Source organism: Ovis canadensis, chromosome 26, assembly GCF_042477335.2.
Source record: "Ovis canadensis isolate MfBH-ARS-UI-01 breed Bighorn chromosome 26, ARS-UI_OviCan_v2, whole genome shotgun sequence".
Classification (NCBI taxonomy): Eukaryota; Metazoa; Chordata; class Mammalia; order Artiodactyla; family Bovidae; genus Ovis; species Ovis canadensis.
The window spans coordinates 20205635-20225585 of NC_091270.1; the positions used below are offsets into that span (position 1 = coordinate 20205635).

The following is a 19951-nucleotide window of genomic DNA, read 5'->3' on the forward strand; positions in this document are numbered from 1 at the left end:
TAAGGTGTTTTATATCTGAAAATGCATAAAGAAATGCAATTAGAATATTTTGAAATATAGTTGTAATATATTTTTCACACATTGACTAGCTAGTTAATACATTGATATTCATATACATTTTTGTTATATATTTATTAATATATTAAGAAATGCCAATGTCTTTGAAATGGATATTCCTTATTTCTTAGCCAAAATTAAAAAAAAAAAAAGAAGATGGCTATATTGTACAGACACAATCTTGGTGATAAATTAAAAATATAACTTACAATCATCCCAGGAAATATTATTCTTTCTTCATGGTGAAAAATCATATATCAAAAGAGAAAGCTAATGAGCAATGGGATATATTATGACAGTGCAAACCAAAATTTTTCCAAAGCGCAATATTTTTCCATGCTTTTATCCCACCCGCCTCCTATGTCCTTTGTAGTGAATATATTCTATGACAATATCAAGGTTCCTTTTGTTGTTCTCTAAATTGTACTCAGACATGTACCTTTGTGCCTTTTCTCTCAAACCCACAGTTGCTTAACAACAATGGTGTATTGTAACTGTAGTTAAATTACCTTGGCAACAGTTTTACCCATCTTGAACAATTTGATATCAATTAATGAAGTCAGTGATTGCTTTCAGTAAGAATCTGTGCTTTTACAGATTGAAAACATGGTGCACACATCCCCAATCTTTACTTTTTCTTTATAGTAACTAAGATGTTACTTTCTGGTCATTAAATTCAAATTCTAACCCCAATAAAGTTTCAGAATTTGAGTATGTCAAACCATGCCACCTGGTCTGTAATAAGAAGAGCCGACACCTTACCTCACTTTCAGATTGCCCTGTTGGAGCTGTCCATCATACACTGACAGAATATCGAAATCCTCTTCCAGAGCAAAGGTGTGGAAGGACAGCTGTATCCGATTGCGCTCCCCCGTGATGATGATCCAGGTGCAGTTGGCATAGTTGGGGTAGCCATGGGGGAACCCCGGGCTCTCGATGGTGCCATTGGGACCCTGAACTAAGCCCCCGCAGTTCTGACCTGGAAAAGAACACACACCAGAAAGCATATGAGCTTAGCCTGTCTTTAAGCTATTCTTTGTAAAATTTTCCAGCCATTATGGCTATTTATTTATTTTTTTGGTCACACTGTCTGGTTTGGAGGCTCTCCCCTTTTCACTCTTCCTTTTCTCCCCAAGGTAACCTCTATCTCCCCCCTCCCCCTTCTCTTCTCTACTTAACTCTGTGAATCTCTCTGTGTGTTCTGGACTGTGGAGAACACTTAGGGAACTAATTACTAGCTAGATTGGTCTCTCCCCTTTGACTCCCTCTCTTCACCTCCTGGTCACCACTATCTCCCTCCTCCCACTTCTCTTCTCCATGTAACTGAACCTCTTTGGATGTCCCTCACTGTGGAGAATTTTTTCACCATTAACCTAGGTGTTTTATCATCTGTGCTGTATGGGTGGAGAACTCTTGAGGCTACTGTAAGAATAAGACTGAAAGCCAGAGGCAGGAGTCTTAAATCCAAAACTTGAGAACATCAGAGAACTCCTGATTCCATGGAACATTGTAGACAAGAGTGCATCCCAAAGCCTCCATACCTACACTAAAACCAAGCTCCACACAAGAGCCAACAAGTTTTGGAGCAAGACATATCATGCTAATTCTCCAGCAAAGCAGGAACACAACCCTGAGCATTAAAATACAGGCTACCCAAAGCCATACTAAACCCACAGACACCCCAAACTCACTACTGGACACTCCATTGCACTCCAGAGAGAACAGATCTAGCTCCACCCACCAAAGCACAAACACAGGAAACCTTGACAAGCTACTAGTCCAACCCTACCCACAGGGAGTAAATTCCACAATAAACAGGAACCACAAACTAACAGCCCACAGAAAGGGATCCCCAAACACAGCAATCTAAACAAAATGAAAAGGCAGAGAAATATTCAGCCGGTAAAGGAACATGGTAAATGCCCACCAAACCAAACCAAAGAGGAGGATATAGGGAGTCTACCTGAAAAAGAATTCAGAATAATGATAGTAAATATGATTCAAAATCTTGGAAACAAAATGGAGTTACAGATAAATAGACTGGAGACAAGGATTGAAAAGATACAGAAATGTTTAATAAGGACCTAGAAGAAATAAAAAAAGAGTCAACCAATAAAGCAACAACTGAGATCAAAAGCACTCTGGAGGGAACCAACAGTAGAACTGACACAGAAGATGATAGGATAAGTGAGGTGGAAGATAGAATGGTGGAAATATATGAAGCAGAGAGGAAAAAAGAAAAAAAAAAGAATTAAAAGAAATGAAAACAACCTCAGAGACCTCTGGGGCAATGTTAAATGCTACAACATTTGAATCAAAGGAGTCCCAGAAGAAGACAAAAAGAAAGGGCAAGAGAAAATACTTGAGGATATAATAGCTGAAAACTTCCCTAAAGTGGTGAAGGAAATAGCCACCCAAGTCCAAGGAACCCAGAGAGTCCCAAACAGAATACACCCAAAGCAAAACACACAAAGACACATGTTAATCAAATTAATGAATATCAAACATAAATAGAAAATATTAAAAGCAGCAAAAGAAAAGCAAAAAATTACACACAAGGGGTTCCCCATAAGGATAACAGCTGATCTTTCAATAGAAACTCTTCAGCCAGAAGGAAACGGCAGGGTATACTTAAAGTGATGAAAGAGAGAAACCTACAACCCAGATTATTATACCCAGCAAGGATCTCATTCACATATGAAAGAGAAAACAAAAGCTTTATAGACAAGCAAAAGCCAAGAAAATTCAACACCACCAAACCAGCTGTTCAACAAATGCTAAAGGATCTTCTCTAGACAGGAAACACAGAAAAGGTGTATAAACTCAAACCTAAAACAACAAAGTAAATGGCAATGGGATCATATTTATCAATAATTACTTTAAATGTAAATGGTTGAATGCCCCAACCAAAAGACAAAGACTGGCTGAATGGATACAAAAACAAGATCCCTATATATGCTGTCTACAAGAGACCCACCTCAAACCAAGCGATACATACAGACTGAAAGTGAAGGGCTGGAAAAAGATATTTCATGCAAATGGAGACCAAAAGAAACCAGGATAAAATAGACTTTGAAATAAAGGCCATGAAAAGAGACAAAGAAGTGCACTACATAATGATAAAAGGATCAATCTAAGAAGAATATATAACAATTATAAATATATATGCACCAAATATATATGCACCGTATATGCAGCATCATAATATGTAAGGCAAATGCTAACAAATATGAAAGGGGAAATTAACAGTAACACAATAATAGTGGGAGACTTTAATACCCCACTCACACCTATGGATAGATCAAGCAAATAGAAAATTAGCAAGGAAACACAAACTTTAAAAGATATGATGGACCAGTTAGACCTAATTGATATCTATAGGACATTTCACCCCAAAACAATGAATTTCACCTTTTTCTCAAGTGCACATGGAATATTCTCCAGGATAGATCATATCCTGAGCCATGAATCTAGCCTTGGAAAATTTTTAAAAAAATTAAATCATTTCAAGAATTTGTTTCTGATCACAGCATGTTAAGATTAGATATCAACTACAAGAGAGAAAAAAAAAACTATTACAAATACAAATATATGGGGACTAATACAACACACTTCTAAATAACCCACAAAGCACAGAAGAAATAAAAATATGCACAGAAACAAATGAAAATGAAAACACAACCCAAAAGCTATGGGATTCAGTAAAAACAGTGCTAAGGGGAAGGTTCAGAACAATACAAGCTTACCCGAAGAAACAAGAGAAAAATCAAATAAATAACCTAACTATACACCTGAAGCAACTAGAAAAAGAAGAAAAGAAGAAACCCAGGGTTAGTAGAAGTAAATAAATCATAAAAATTATGGGAGAAATACATGAAAAACAAACAAATGAGACTATAGCAAAAATCAGCTAAACTAAAAGCTGATTCTTTGAGAAGATAAATAAAATTGACAAATCATTAGCCAGACTCATCAAGAAAAAAAATGAGAAGAATCAAATCAATAAAATTAGAAATGAAAATGGAGAAATCACAACAGACAACACAGAAATACAAAGGATCATAAAAGATTACTATCAGCAACTATATGCCAATAAAATGGACAACTTGGAATAAATGGACCAATTTTTAGAAAAATATAACCTTCCAAAATTGAACCAGGAAGAAACAGAAAATCTTAACAGACTCAATCCAAGCATGGAAATCAGAACTGCAATCAAAAATCTCCCAACAAACAAAACAGATGGATTCACAGGTGAATTCTACCAAAAATTTGGAGAAAGGCTAACACCTATCCTACTCAAACTCTTCCAGAAAAGTGCAGAGGAAGGTAAACTTCCAAACTCGTTCTATGAGGCCACCATCACCCTAATACCAAAACCAGACAAAAATGCCGCAAAAAAAGAAAACTACAGGCCAATATCACTGATGAACATAGATACAAAAATCCTCAGCAAAATTCTAGTATACAGAATCCAACAACATATTAAAAAGATCATATATCATGATCAAGTGGGCTTTATCTCAGGGATGCAAAGATTCTTTAATATTCACAAATCAAAATCAATGTGATACACCACATTAACAAGTTGAAAGATAAAATCCATATGATTATCTCAATAGATGCAGAGAAAGCATTTGACAAAATTCAACATCCATTTATGATTAAAAAAAAAAAACCCTCCAGAAAGTAGGCATAGAAGAAACATACCTCAACATTTAAAAAGCCATAGATAATAAAACCACAGCAAACATTATCCTCAATGGTGAAAAACTGAAAGCATTTCCCCTAAAGTCAGGAACAAGACAAGGGTGCCCACTCTCACCACTACTATTCAACACAGTTTTATAAGTCGTAGGCACATTAATCAGAGAAGAAAAAGAAATAAAAGGAATCCAGATTGGAAAAGAAGTAAAGCTCTTACTGTTTGCAGATGGGATGATCCTCTACATAGAAAACCCTAAAGTCTTCACCAAAAAATTACTAGAGCTAACCAATGAATAAAGTTGCAAGATATAAAATTAGTACACAGAAATCCTGTGTGTTCCTATACATTAACAATGAGAAAACAGAAAGATAAATTAAGGAAACAATTCCATTCACCACTGCAACAAAAAGAATGAAATACTTTGGAATAAATCTAACTAACTGAATTGAACTGAAAAAAAACAAAAGACCTATATATAGAAAACTATAAAATACTGATGAAGGAAATCAAAGAGGACGCAAATGGATGGAGAAATATACCATTTCCTTGGATCTGAAGAATCAATATAGTGAAAATGAGTATACTATCCAAAGCAATCTATAGATTCAATGCAATCCCTATCAAGCTACCAACAGTATTTTTCACAGAACTAGAACAAATAATTTCACAGTTTGTGTGAAAATACAAAAAATCTTCAAATAGCCAAAGCAATCTTTAGAAAGAAGAAACGAACTGGAGAAATCAGCCTTCCTGACTTCAGACTATACTACAAAGCTACAGTCATCAAGACAGTATGGTACTGGCACAAAGACTGCAAGATAGATCAATCCAACAAAATAGAAAGCCCAGAGATAAATCCACACACCTATGGACACCTTATCTTTGACAAGGGAGACAAGAATATACAATGGAGAAAAAACAATCTCTTTAACAAGTGGTGCTGGGAAAACTGGTCACCAACCTGTAAGAGAACTAGAACACTTTCTAATACCATGCATAAAAATAAACTCAGAATGGATTAAAGATCTAAATGTAAGGCCAGAAACTATAAAACTCCTAAAGTAAAACATAGGCAAAACACTTTCTGCCATAAATAATATGGCAGAAATATCTTGCACTTTCTGCAAGATAAACCACCTACCAGCATAATGGAAATAAAAGCAAAAATAAACAAATGGGACCTAATTAAGTTTAAAAGCTTTTGCACAATGAAGGAAACTATAAGCAAGGTGAAAAGACAGTCTTCAGAGTGGGGGAAAATAATAGCAAATTAAGCAATTGTCAAAGAATTAATCTCAAAAATATACAAGCAGCTAATGCAGCTCAATATCAGAAAAATAAATGACCCAATCAAAATATGGACAAAAGAAGTAAACAGAAATTTTTCCAAAGAAGACATACAGATGGCTAACAAACACATGAAAATATCCTCAACATCACTCCTTATCAGAGAAATGCAAATCAAAACCACAATGAGGTACCATCTCACACCAGTCTGAAGGGCAGCTATCAAAAAGTCTACAAACAATAAATGCTGGAGAAGGTGTGGAGAAAAAGGAATCCTCTTACACTGTTGGTGGGAATGCAAACTAGTACAGCCACTATGGAGAAGAGTGTGGAGATTCCTTTAAAAACTGGAAAAAAAAAACTGCCATCTGACCCAGCAATCCCACTGCAGGGCATACACACCAAGTTAACTAGAAGTGAAAGAGACACGTGTACCCCAATGTTCACTGAAGCACTGTTTACAATAGCCAGGACATGGAAGCAACCTAGATGTCCATGGGCAGACAAATGGATAAGAAAGCCATGGAACATATGCACAATGCAATATTACTCAGCTATTAAAAAGAACACGTTTGAATCATTTCTAATGAGGTGGATGAAACTGGAGTTTATTAAACAGAGTGAAGTAAGTCAGAAAGAAAAACACCAATTCAGTATATTAATACATATATATGGAATTTAGAAAGATGGTAACAATGACCCTATATGCAAGACAGCAAAAGAGACATAGATCTAAAGAAGAGACTTTTGGGCTCTGTGGGGAAAGGCAAGGGTGGGCTGATTTGAGAGAGTAGTATTGAAACATGTATGTTCACTTCAGTTCAGTTCAGTCGCTCAGTCGTGTCCGGCTCTTTGTGACCCCATAAATCACAGCTCGCCAGGCCTCCCTGCTCATCACCATCTCCTGGAGTTCACTCAGACTCATGTCCATTGAGTCCGTGATGCCATCCAGCCATCTCATCCTGGGTAGTCCCCTTCTCCTCCTGCCCCCAGTCCCTCCCAGCATCAGAGAACGTGTATGTTACCAGATGTGAAGTAGATCACTCCTCCAAGTTCGATGCATGAAACAGGCTGCTCAAAGCCAGTGCACTAGGACTACCTGGGCGATGGGATGAGGCGGGCGGTGGGAGGAGGGGTTCAGGATGGGGGGGCACATGTACACCCATGGCTGATCCATGTCAATGTATGGCAAAAACCACTACAATATTAAAAAGCAATTAGCCTCCAATTGAAATAAATATTTTTTTTAAGTTAAAAAAAAAAAAAGGAAGAGGTGACAACAAAGGATGAGATGATTGGATGGCATCATTGACTCAATGGAACTGAGTTTGAAAAACTCCAGGGGATAGTGAAGGACAGGGATGTCTGGTGTGCTGCAGTCCACGGGATCACAAAGAGTCAGATATGACCGAGTTAGTGAAAAACAAAACTAAAGTAAAGGCTCAGAGTCAGGAATGGGTGAGTTTCAGCTTCCCCATGCAGGTTGTAGGGTAACCCATACTTGGTTCACTCTTCTTCCTATTTGCCTTAGAGAGGAGAAATTAGCATAGCTTATTTAGTGTTCAAGGTCTAAATATTTATTGCTGTGATTGATTAACAATAAGAAATATTTATTTGGTCTTTGTCCTCTCTGGCAAACAGCTCCTAAATCTTTTGGAATTTTTCAGGTGACGTGGATGTGAATGTCTTTTGTTGTGCTGATGAGGCAAATTTTGGACCAGGCATAGGGGGTGGGACTGATTGTCAGGAGAACTTCACCTGGTGATTAGAGGGTGAGAACTTTGAATCAGCCTCCTGACCTTTAGAGGGTGGGAGAGAGGAGCTGGAGGGTGATCAACGGCCAATGGCCAGTGTTTTAATCAAGCGTGCCTGTGTAACAAGGCCTTTTCTCAAGAGCTGGTTTTAGGCAGCCTTGGTTTCTCAAGATGCTGTGGAACTGACTCTAACATCAGGCTTCCCTGGCAGTTCTCAGATTTCAGGACCAATTCCAAAAAACAGGACCTTTTAAAATTTTTTATTTTGTAAATTGCAGCCCTGGGATACCAACAAGGATCTTCTGCTCAAGGGACATCATCTGGGAGATTAGTAACAGCCCCACATCTGGACCAAGTACATTCCTGCCCCTCAACAAGCCCTAAAATTCCTCCCTTCCAGCCTCACCAGTCTGGCTCCTTTTGGCCACTCCTTGTCATTCATCCAGCTCCTCTTGCTCCCTGGTTTGTTCCTCATCTGTTCTTTCTGCCTCCCTTTCCCAGGTAACCACTCCTGTATATTAAGCCTTCAGGGACATGCTAATAGGCCCCTGTAGTTGTTTATATGCTTTCTGTGCCTTACCCCAAAGTGTCCCCTCCATGACTACAGCTCAGGCAGACTGGATGAAAAAGAGAAGAAGCTAAGAGATGGATGGTGGATTCTTCGAACTTCCCTAATGAATACACTTGAATCATTTTAACCATAAATATCATGGTAGTGTGTGGGAATAAAATAACTCCTGTGAAATTGTTCCAACATTGAGTTTACATGAGGCTAGCTCTTCAGTACGGCTCCCAGTGTGGCTTATAGGTAAGAATCCACGTGCAATACAGGAGATGCAGGAGAGTCAATCTCTGGGTCAGGAAGATTCCCTGGAGGAGGGCATGGTGACCCACTCCAGTATTCTTGCCTGGATAACCCCATGGACAGAGGAGCCTGGTGGGCTACAGTCCATGGGGTCACAAAGAACTGGACACAACTGAAGTGACTGAGCATGCACAGAGCTCTTAAATAGCCCCTGCAAATGGTGTTCAGTGTTTCATTCCTTCTTAACCTGGCCATTTTCCACCAAGATATTTAAATGTATTTAAATGTTTTTACACTAAGAATATTAGGTAAGAATATTAATAATCTGGGCACAGTCAGATTTCTGCATAGAATAGAAGCCCTTGAATACAAGTATCCTAGCTTTTACTGTTGAGCGACAAACAAAATTATTTCCAACAACATTTTACACTTAAAAAAATCATTCACCATAGAAGCTCTCACTGAGCTCAAACGTTATCAAATGCTGTGGGAGTTTGCTAAATCTTAAAAAAAAAATTAAAAAAAAAAGATTTAATGAAAGGGATTTATGAGTTTAAAACCAAAGAACTAATAAGAAGCCTATTTTCCACTAAATTTAAATCTAACAATAACACTGTAACAAGTAGATATTAAAGCTGTGGGGTTTTGAAAAGTCATTAAATAAAATAGCTTTTCTGATTTATCTAGCAATTGTTGCTTCACAGTAAATCAAAAAACTGAAGACTTGATTATAATTGGAAGAAAGAAAAGTAAATGCAACATAAAAAATGTTATCTGGAAGTGGTTACTATTATAGACCCCATCATAGTGAACCCAGAGAAGGCAATGACACCCCACTCCAGGACTCTTGCCTGGAAAATCCCATGGGCAGAGGAGCCTGGTGGGCTGCAGTCCATGAGGTCACAAAGAGTAGGGCACGACTGAGCGACTTCACTTTCACTTTTCATTTTTATGCTTTGGAGAAGGAAATGGCAACCCACTCCAGTGTTCTTGCCTGGAGCATCCCAGGGATGGGGGAGCCTGGTGGGCTGCCGTCTATGGGGCAGCACAGAGTTGGACACGACTGAAGTGACAGCAGCAGTAGAAGTAGCATGGTGAACCAGATTATCAGATATTAAGAATTTTTTTCCTGGGAATAACACTCAGGCTGCATTTGGGTACCAATTATTACATGGTGCTTTGCAGAAGGAGGCATATTTGATCCATAGATAGACTTTACCAAGGGGCCAATTACAAACTTATGGAAGTGCTCAAAAGTCCCTATCAAGCTTGACTACATGCTGCAAATAACTGAGGAACTGTCAAAGTGTCTATGCCTGAGATAGAGTCTGATTCAGCTGGTCTGGGCTGAGAATTTCAAAGACAATACCAGAAATCTCTTGCTACTTAACACACATTTTATTATGATACTACAATGATTTGAATAATGTTTAATCATGTGCAAGCTGAGATAAAAAGTATGTGGGACAGAATAGAAACTTCCAAAATCCCCAGAGAAACAGACTAGATTTATGACAAAAAGATGCCAAAGGCTTGGAGAGAAGGATGGTCTTTTCAGCGATGGTTCTGAGCCCAACTGAATATCCAAATGGGGAAAAATAAATCTTGATTCCTTACCTGACAATATATGCAAACATCAGACCCAAATGAATTACAGATCTGAATGTAAAACAATACTGCTTCCAAAAGAAAACAACATAAAAACATCTTCATAAATGCGTGGTAGGCAAAGATTTCTTAAATAGCACATGAAAAGTAATAATCATAAAAGGAAAATGTGAGCAGGAAATAAAAAAAAGATATACTTTCAACCCATATACTCAACCAATGGCCTGCTCACCATCTAATGAATAAACAAACCTCACAGATCAATAAGAAAAAGGCAACACAGTAAAAAACAATAACTGGTGGTAGCTGGAAATATAGAGCCGGTGAGGATTTTTCTAGAATTGGAGAGATACAAAGTGGTCACAGCATGTACAAGACTCTCTAGCCCTGACTATCTCCTCCAGCTCCCTCCCCCACCCCAGGCCAGGGCCTCTCCTAGAGGTGTAAGGAAATAACATTTTGTGCTAAAGAAAAAAAATGAGTTATTTGGTCTTTCTTTGTAGAAACAATAACCCCATTTGGTAATGTGGTTCATGCCACACAACTTTTGGTCCCAATAAGGAATTTCAAATTTGCCAGCTATCTCCCTACCCATGAAAATATCTCAAATTTTACTTATAATAAAAGAAGCCAAACGAAAATAATTATTTGCCCAAGCAATAGTGCTACAATGGTATTGACTAGAGTTCCACAGAGTAATCGATATTAATTGGAAATCCATGTGATTACTGAGTCGAAGGACACTTGCTTTGTAACAATTACTTCAAAGCTCTGGTCAGCATCATTGGGATCTATATACAGTTTGTGCTTCCTGACAGACCCACAAAAATAATGGCTGCCACCACTAATAACTAAATTAAAATTATTCTCCAAATGGAAATCCCAGGATAGAAAATTATTATAATGAACAAACATAAACAATGCATCACTTATGTTCTTTGTTAGTACCAGAATAACACAGGATCATGTGTGTCTGATATAATGACTGCTTCTGTGGAAAGTGAAAGTTGCTCAGTCACATCCAACTCTTCCAACTCTCTCTGATCCCATGGACTGTAGCCCACCAGGCTCCTCTGTTCATGGAATTCTCCAGGCCAGAATACTGAAATGGGTTCCTGTTCCCTTCTCCAGGGGCTCTTCCCAACCCAGGGATCGAACCTAGGTCTCCCAGATTACAGGCAGATTCTTCACCATCTGAGTCACCAGGAAAGCCCATTTCAGTGGAAAGACATATTTTTCACTGAATAAAATAAAGCCATGAGTGTACGTACATAGATTATGTATGACATTTGTATATATTTTCAGAATTTATCTGCACTTTACATAAAGATGGAGTATGTTATGCCTGCCAAGTTGCTTCAGTTCTGTCCAGCTTTTTGTAACCCTATGGACCATAGTCCACCAGGCTCTCTGTACATGGGAGTCTACAGACAAGAATACTGGAGTGAATTGCCATTTCCTCTTCCAGGGTATCTTCCCCACCCGAGGACTGAACCCAGGTCTCATGCATCTCCTGTGTGGGCACATGGGTTCTTTACCACCAGAGCCACCTGGGAAGTGCAAAAGAGGGAGTATATGACTTGCCAATTGTCCCACCATTACCAAATGTCAAGCTATGGGTTCCCAGAAGAGTTTTCATCCTGTCTTCCTTATGTGATTTTCCACCTTGGCTCCTTCACTCCAGTGCACAGTTGCCTGCCACAGAGAACTGTCAAATATTCTATGAATGTTTTATTTTTAAATAATTGACATCCATGCTTGATTTCAATGCTGGCATTAAACCCAGCCTCAGATTAGAAGATTATTTTAACTGGGGGTTGCCCAGGTGGATCAGTGGTAAAAGTATACTCCTGCCAATGCAGGAGATTCATGTTTGATCCCTGGGTTGTGAAGGTCCTCTGAAGAAAGAAATGGCAACCCACTCCAGTATACTTGCTGGGAAATCCCAGGTACAGAATTGCAGTCCATGAAGTTGCAAGAGTTGGGCATGACTTAGCGACTAAACCACCACAATTTTAACTGGAAAACAATGTTAACATACAAACTTTTAAAACTATAAATATAACCATATATTTCTATACTGTGAAATAGCAATCTACTGTAGAATTGCAAATTTTATTTCCTAAAACTGATGAAATAATCTGCAATGGTACAGTGATCATTTTAATCTCTTAGTGAAAATGATACTGTTAGTTACAGGATAGTAAACTCAGTTAAGAAACTGTCCTTAAGGTTCTGATGTTGGGAGTTACCTTGAAATCAAACATCAATGTCAATGGGGGAAAAAAGTAAGTGTCTATGTACATGTACTTAGAAATTTCATGTATCCTATAAATACACATCGGCTTCCCTGGTTGCTTAGAGGGTAAAGCGTCTGCCTGTAATGCAGGAGACCCAGGTTCAATCCCTGAGTCGGGAAGATCCCCTGGAGAAGAAAATGGCAACCCACTCCAGTACTCTTGCCTGGAAAATCCCATGGATGGAGGAGCTTGGGAGGCTGCAGTCCATGGGGTCGCAAAGAGTCAGACATGACTGAGCGACTTCACTTCATAAATACACATCACACGGAAACATACACATAGAACTGTGCGCACAGGTAAGTTTTCATTGTAATTCTAACAAACTACAGTCAAAAACATCAATATTTGTAAGAAATTGTTATCCATCATTGTAGGAAATTGTTATCTGACAGTGTTATGTATCCATTATATCTCAGTAAAGCTCGGAAGGGGAAGAAATTGGCATCCAAACCATCTAGCAGTTCAATTGCACATTATGAAATACTTGGTCATGTCTGAAGTCAACAAAATTTTAGGTATAGGTACTCATATGGAGTTAATTTAGGGTAGATTTCTAGCTAGTTTGTGGGTTCTCAAAATCACAACTTCAAATACAGAGGGCCTCCCAGCAGTCTTGTCAATTCTGTCTTATAATTTGGAGGGAGTCATTGTTCTCAGAATACATTTTCACATATAATCTTAGTTGTCCAGGATATCCAGCCACAACATGATCTGATAGACACACAAAAGCAGGGGAAAGTGATGTGAGTCATCCCAGGCCTCCCAGAAATGAAGTGGGGTCTTCTGACATCAAAGCTTGGTGTTTGTTTCCCGAAATCACAGCTGAGCTAAACACCTGCACAGAACGCAGTCCACCCTCTGCTGCACATACAGTCGGTGTACCCCATGTCCATCATGAGGAATTCTCCAGATCACACGATAAAATAGTGATGGGATACAGACATTCAGGAAACCTAGATATTTAGAAACTAAGCCAAACCCTGCTTTACAACTAATGGATGCCCATTGGAGGGGGCGGGGAATAGTATAAAGTAGCATTCAAGAATATAAAAATTTATAAAACAGAAATAGAGTCACAGACATAGAAAACTAATGCATGGTTACCAAAGGAAAAATCTGGGAGTGGGGGTTTGTAAATTAGGAGATTGGGATATACACACTCCTATATATAAAACAGATAACCAACAAGGACCTACTGTATAGCACAGGGAACGATACTCTATATCTTGTAACAACATCTTCCATCTATAGTGAAAGATAATATAAAAAAGAATATATATTATATATGTATTTATATATGTGACTGTGTAATAGAGTCATTTTGCTGTACATATAACTAATACAACAGTGTAAATTAACTATCAGTTCAGTTCAGTTCAGTCGCTTAGTCTTGTTTGACTCTTAGTGACCCCATGGACTGCAGCACTCTAAGTTTCCCTGTCTATCACCAACTCTCAGAGTTTACTCAAACGCATGTCCATAGAGTCGGTGATACCATCCAACCATCTCACCCTCTTGTCATCCATTTCTCCTCCTGCCTTTAATCTTTCCTAGCATCAAGGTCTTTTGCAATGAGTCAGTTCTTCACATCAGGTGGCCAGAATATTGGAGTTTCATCTTCAGCATCAGTCCTTCCAATGAATATTCAGGACTGATTTCCTTTAGGATAAATTGGTTGGATCTCCCTGCAGTCCAAGGGACTCTCAAGAGTCTTCTCCAACACCACAATTCAAAAGCATCAATTCTTCAGCACTCAGCTTTCTTTATAGTCCAACTCTCACATCCATACATGACAACTGGAAAAACCATAGCTTTGATTAGATGGAACTTCAATGGTTAAGTAATGTCTCTGCTTTTTAATATGCTGTCTAGGTTGGTCATAGCTTTTCTTCCAAGGAGCAAGCATCTTTTAATTTCATAGCTTCAGTCGCCATCCATAGTGATTTTGGAGCCCAAGAATATGAAGTCTCTCACTGTTTCCATTGTTCCCTCATCTATTTGCCATGAAGTGATGGGACTGGATGCCATGATCTTAGCTTTCTGATGTTGAGTTTTTAGCCACCTTTTTCACTCTCCTCTTTCACTTTCATCAAGAGGCTCTTTAGTTCTTCTTTGCTTTCTGCCATAAGTTTGGTGTCACCTGCACATCTGAGGTTATTGATATTTCTCCCAGTAATCTTGATTCCAGCTTGTGCTTCATCCACCCCAGCATCTCTCATGATGCACTCTGCATATAAGTTAAATAAGCAGAGTGACAATATACAGCCTTGATGTACTCCTTTCCCAATTTGGAACAAGTCTGTTGTTCCATGTCCAGTTCTAACTGTTGCTTCTTGACCTGCATACAGGTTTCTCAGGAGGCAGGTTAGGTGGTCTGGTATATTTCAATAAATTTATAATTATAAAACTGTGTTTCACTCACCATCCCATTACCAATTATCACTTATTAAATTTTTCCAGTTTATGCTTTAATTGTGTTGTACTACCTGATGTATAATATGTGAGCCATCTGCTTTAGGTGACCATGTCCTGTGGACTGAAAGGGAGAGAGTAAGAACAGGGTATAGAATTTGTCCTGCTTTATTCTTTGGTTGGTTGGTTGGTGATGCTGCTGTTGATTCTGAGAAACTACATAAGATTGTCTAGGCTTCTGCAAGGAGACCATCGAAAAATCCCAAGTCCTAAGAGCAGAGTAACTAATGATGGTCAGATAGGGAGCTTCACATGGAGGCTGGGGAACACACTACAAGAAACACAGGGACCACGGTGCCCTACAAGCAACCAGATATGGAACAACTAACTGGTTCAAAATTGGAAAAGGAGTATGTCAAGGCTGTGTGTTTTCACCCTGCTCATTTAACTTCTGTGCAGAGTACATATGTGAAATGTCGGGCTGAATGAAACACAAGGGGAATCAAGATTGCCAGGAGAAATATCAACAATCTCAGATATCCAGACAATACTACCCTAACAGCAGAAAGCAAAGAGGAACTAAAGAGCCTCTTGATGGGGGTGAAAGAGAAGAGTGAAAAAGCTCAGTGAAAAACTCAGCATTCAAAAAACTAACATCACAATATCTGGTTGCATCGCTTTGTGGAAAATAGTTGGAGAAACAATGAAAAGAGTAAGAGACTTTATTTTCTTGGGTTCCAAAATCAATATGGATGGTGACTGCAACCATGAAATTAAAAGATACTTGCTCCTTGGAAGAAAAGCTATGACAAACCTAGACAGTGTATTAAAAAGCAGAGACACCATTTTTCCAACAAAGGTCCATATAGTCAAAGATATGTTTTTTCCAGTAGTCATGCATGGATGTGAGAGTTGGACCATAAAGAAGACTGAGCACGAAGAATTGATGCTTTCAAACTGTGGTGCTGGAGGAGTCTTGAGAGTCCCTTGGACTGCAAGGATATCAAACCAATCAATCCTAAAGGAAATCAACCCTGAATGTTCATTGTAAGGACTGATGCTGAAGCTGAAGCTCTAGTACTATAGCCACCTGATGCAAAGACCCAACTTATTGGGGAGACCCTAGTGCTGGGAAAGACTGAAGGCAAAAGGAGAAGGGGGTAGCAGAGGATGAGATGGTTAGATAGCATCACTGACTCAATGGACATGAATCTCAGAAAACTCTGGGAGATAAGATAGTGGAGGACAGGGAAGCCTAGTGTGCTATAGTCCATGGTGCTGCAAGGAGTCAGACACAACTTGGTAAATGAATAACAACTCTGCTCTGAAGGGTCATCACACTGGGATCTGTGCCTCTCCCAGGTCTTACTCTGCTGCTGCTGCTAAGTCACTTTGGTTGTGTCTGACTCTGTGTGACCCCATAGACAGCAGCCCACCAGGCTCCCCCATTCCCTGGGATTCTCCAGGCAAGAACACTGGAGTGGGATGCCATTTCCTTCTCCAATGTATGAAAGTGAAAAGTGAAAGTGAAGTCACTCAGTCGTGTCCAACTCTTCGCGACACCATGGACTGCAGCCTACCAGGCTCCCCCACCCATGGGATTTTCCAGGCAAGAGTACTGCCTTCTCTGCAGGTCGTACTCTAATTTGTGCTAAAGCTTAGCACACACCGTGCACTTCCTAGATGAAAACATCAGCTGAGATGTTTCATCTGTGATTCATCCTGATTCACTGTAAGCATTTGATGAGTAAACGTGCATATACACAAATGCCTTTCTGATTCCACAAGTTGTTGAAAGTGTCATTTACCTAAATTTTGGACCACCTGACCCATTCCTGGAAAGTAACAGGGGTGGACAACATGATATTAGTAAGCTCATGTACCAAGCGTCTGGCACCTACTGTCTTGTTTAATTTCTGCAGTCTTTCAGGTAGGAAGTAGTTTGCTAACTGTTATAACATTTATTGATCAGGTAATTATAGTTACATCATAGCTGTTAGGGGAGAAGGCAATGGCAACACACGCCAGTACTCTTGCCTGGAAAATCCCCTGGACAGAGGAGCCTGGTACTTTGCAGTCCATGGGGTCGCTGAGGGTCGGACACAACTGGATGACTTCACTTTCACTTTTCACTTTCATGCATTGGAGAAGGAAATGGAAACCCACTCCAGTGTTCTCGCCTGGAGAATCCTGGGGACGGCAGAGCCTGGTGGGCTGCCGTCTATGGGGTCACACAGAGTCAGACACGACTGAAGCAACTTAGCAGCAGCAGTAGCAGCATAGCTATTAGGATATTTATTCAGATGCAAATATAGGATAAGCCAGCATCTTTGCTGTATAAAACTCCTTTCTGAGTTTTATCAAAGTATCCAAAAATATTTTGCCATTTGCAGTGTTTTGACCTGTGATCTGGTTCAGTGACTACAGAAAGTCACAGTCTATAATACTGAGTATGTGAAGAAAGCCAACTAAGGAAATATAGTCTGTCCTGAATTCTACAAACCAGGAAACCAGCCAAGTGACAAGTGATACCAGGGCTGTAGAAGAACAGGTGAGAACGTTTCAGAAATACAGAGCTACCTTCTAACTCTGTGGTCTGATGTCATTTAAAGGAGTAAATAGATTTGTGGGTAGAGTATGAACAAGAGCTGTATTATCATCCCAATTGCATCTCTCCTTGGGGGTGAACATTGAAAACTGTCAGGTTTACATTCTGTATACAACAAGTTCAAATAACCATACTGGCTCATTCTGAAAACAAGGGAATTTAGGAAGTCTTTGTTTTGTTTTATTTTGCTGTTGTTTTAATATTTATATTTGGTGGCTGTCTCATTCATTCCATTCTGTGAAAATAACAATTTAAAATTGTTAAAATTTTTATATATTGTTTAAAATTTTAATTTATTATGTAAGTTTCTGGGCAAATGAAATTTTAATGACTATCTTACAACCAGGTTTTTGACCTTCAAAGCTTCTCTTATCTTGGAATCTGTGTGGACAAAGACTCCACACCTGTAGGTTTGCTATAAGACTGAGAATTTCCTTCTCTTATCAGAGGCCACAATGCAGTAACTCAAAAGTAAAAGGGAATGGCTCAGGGTGATTTCCACTGTCACTTTCTGTTTTCCTTCATGACTAAGAAGTAGGATGTGCTTTAAAAGGATCCAGAGTTTCCAATATCAGGAGGACTCATATTCCACTGATGAGGGGAAGTCTCCCCAATCAGATAAGTACTTTTTGAGGCGGAAAACAAATCAAACGAGCCTTAAACTCTGCTCAGCATTAGCTTCTATGGTTTCACTGGTTATTTCTGGGTATGCATTATTTGGGAAAAGAGTAATTGGAGAAGGATCATGAGGTAGAATGCCTTGTCCAAGACTTGATTAAGGTGTTTTATAATTACTCCTCAGGCTTTTTTCCAGGAACTGCATGGCCCGAAGGATGTTTTAAAAGCATTCTATTTCTCCATTCACCCAGAGCAGCCACATTTTAGCTACAGTAGCTGACAGCCTGAGGGTGCTTCGTTCAGTTTTAATCCTGAACACTTATGGGAGATTACTCAAGATATGAGCCAAGAAGGAAAATAGAAAAGCCAGAGGCACATGAGCCTGAGACAGGGCCAAGACCTCAGTTCCTTCCTAATGACTTCACCACGCACAGACAAGGCCTTGCAGGAAGCCTTAACACTGCAGGTGAACCACGCGTGCCCGGTTCTACCGCTGACTGGACTGTGTAAACACAGAGCACAGCCATTCATCCTGCTCTGAAGTTCCTTGTCGTGACCAAGTGCAGGTTTGGTCTACTCAGCACCTCCCCCTGCCTCGTCCACACCAAGCCTGCCCCCACCTCAGGGCCTCTGCGCCTGCTAATCCGTGTGCCTCGGACGTTCTTCCCACCCACCTGCCCGTGTCAGAGCCCTACTCCTGCGTCACAGAGCAGGGTGCTCCTCCTTCTGCTGGTCAGGATCCCCCGTCCATCATCATTCACCATCTCGTGCCCTACTGTGTTTCCAGATACCATTTATCATTTTGGCTGCTCACTCGTTGCTTACCCACCTCTGTAACTAACCCGTGGATATTTCCAGAGGGAGGATCCTGCGTGCCTTGTTCATAATCCTGCTCCCAGAAGAGTGTCGGGGACTCTTATTACGGAGGCAGATAGGTGAGCTGGGCTATATGTGTGGGAAAATGTAGGGCAGTGGTGGTGTGATTATCAGTGTTATTAACTACAAATCTCCAGGCCCACTCATACGGGAAGAATCTATAAATCACAAAGTAATATTACTAGAGGGAAGTTTCCATATATCCTCCAGCCAGGTGATTCCTTAGAAGCTTCAGAGTGTGGTACTGTGCTTGCTCGCTCAGTCGTGTCTGACTCTGTGTGACCCCATGGACTCTAGCCCCCCAGTCTCCTCTGTCCATGGGGATTCTCCAGGCAAGAATACTAGAGTGGGTTGCCATGCCCTCCTCCAGGAGATCTTCCCAACCCAGGGATCCCAACCCAGGGATCAAACCCATGTCTCCTGCATTGCAGGTAGATTCTTTACCAGCTAAGCTACCAGGGAAGCCGCCAGGGTGCGGTGCTATCACTCTAATTCCAAGAAAGGGAACTGTATCATCTCAGTCCTCCAGAAGAGTCTGATTGGCAACGGCCCCTTAGACTAATGTAAATATCCCCCGCCGTGGATGTAAATGCAGCCACTATGGAAAATAGTATGGAGGTTCCTCAAAAAACCAAAATTAATATTGCCATATGATCCAGCAATCCCACTCCTGGGCACATAACCAGACAAAACTCTAACTTGAAAGGACAAATGCACCTCAGCGTTCACTGCAGCACTATTCCCAATATCCAAGACATGGAAACAACCTAATTGTCCATCAGCAGATGACTGGGTAAAGACGCGGTACATATACACAATGGGATATTATTCAGCCATAAAAAAGCATGAAGTAATTCCATTTGCAGCAATACTGACTGAACTAGAGGTTGTCACACTAAGAGAAGTCAGACAAAGAAA

General features: G+C 39.9%; 1 protein-coding gene across 1 annotated transcript in view; it reads right to left on the minus strand.

Annotated features, from left to right (window-relative positions):
* Positions 1-19951, minus strand: part of CSMD1 (CUB and Sushi multiple domains 1) — a 2061903-nt gene that overhangs the window by 1681080 nt on the left and 360872 nt on the right. Inside the window, exon 2 of the mRNA XM_069573063.1 lies at positions 820-1036. Within this exon, the coding sequence (XP_069429164.1) occupies positions 820-1036 (217 nt within the window). The remainder of the gene's footprint in view (positions 1-819; positions 1037-19951) is intronic.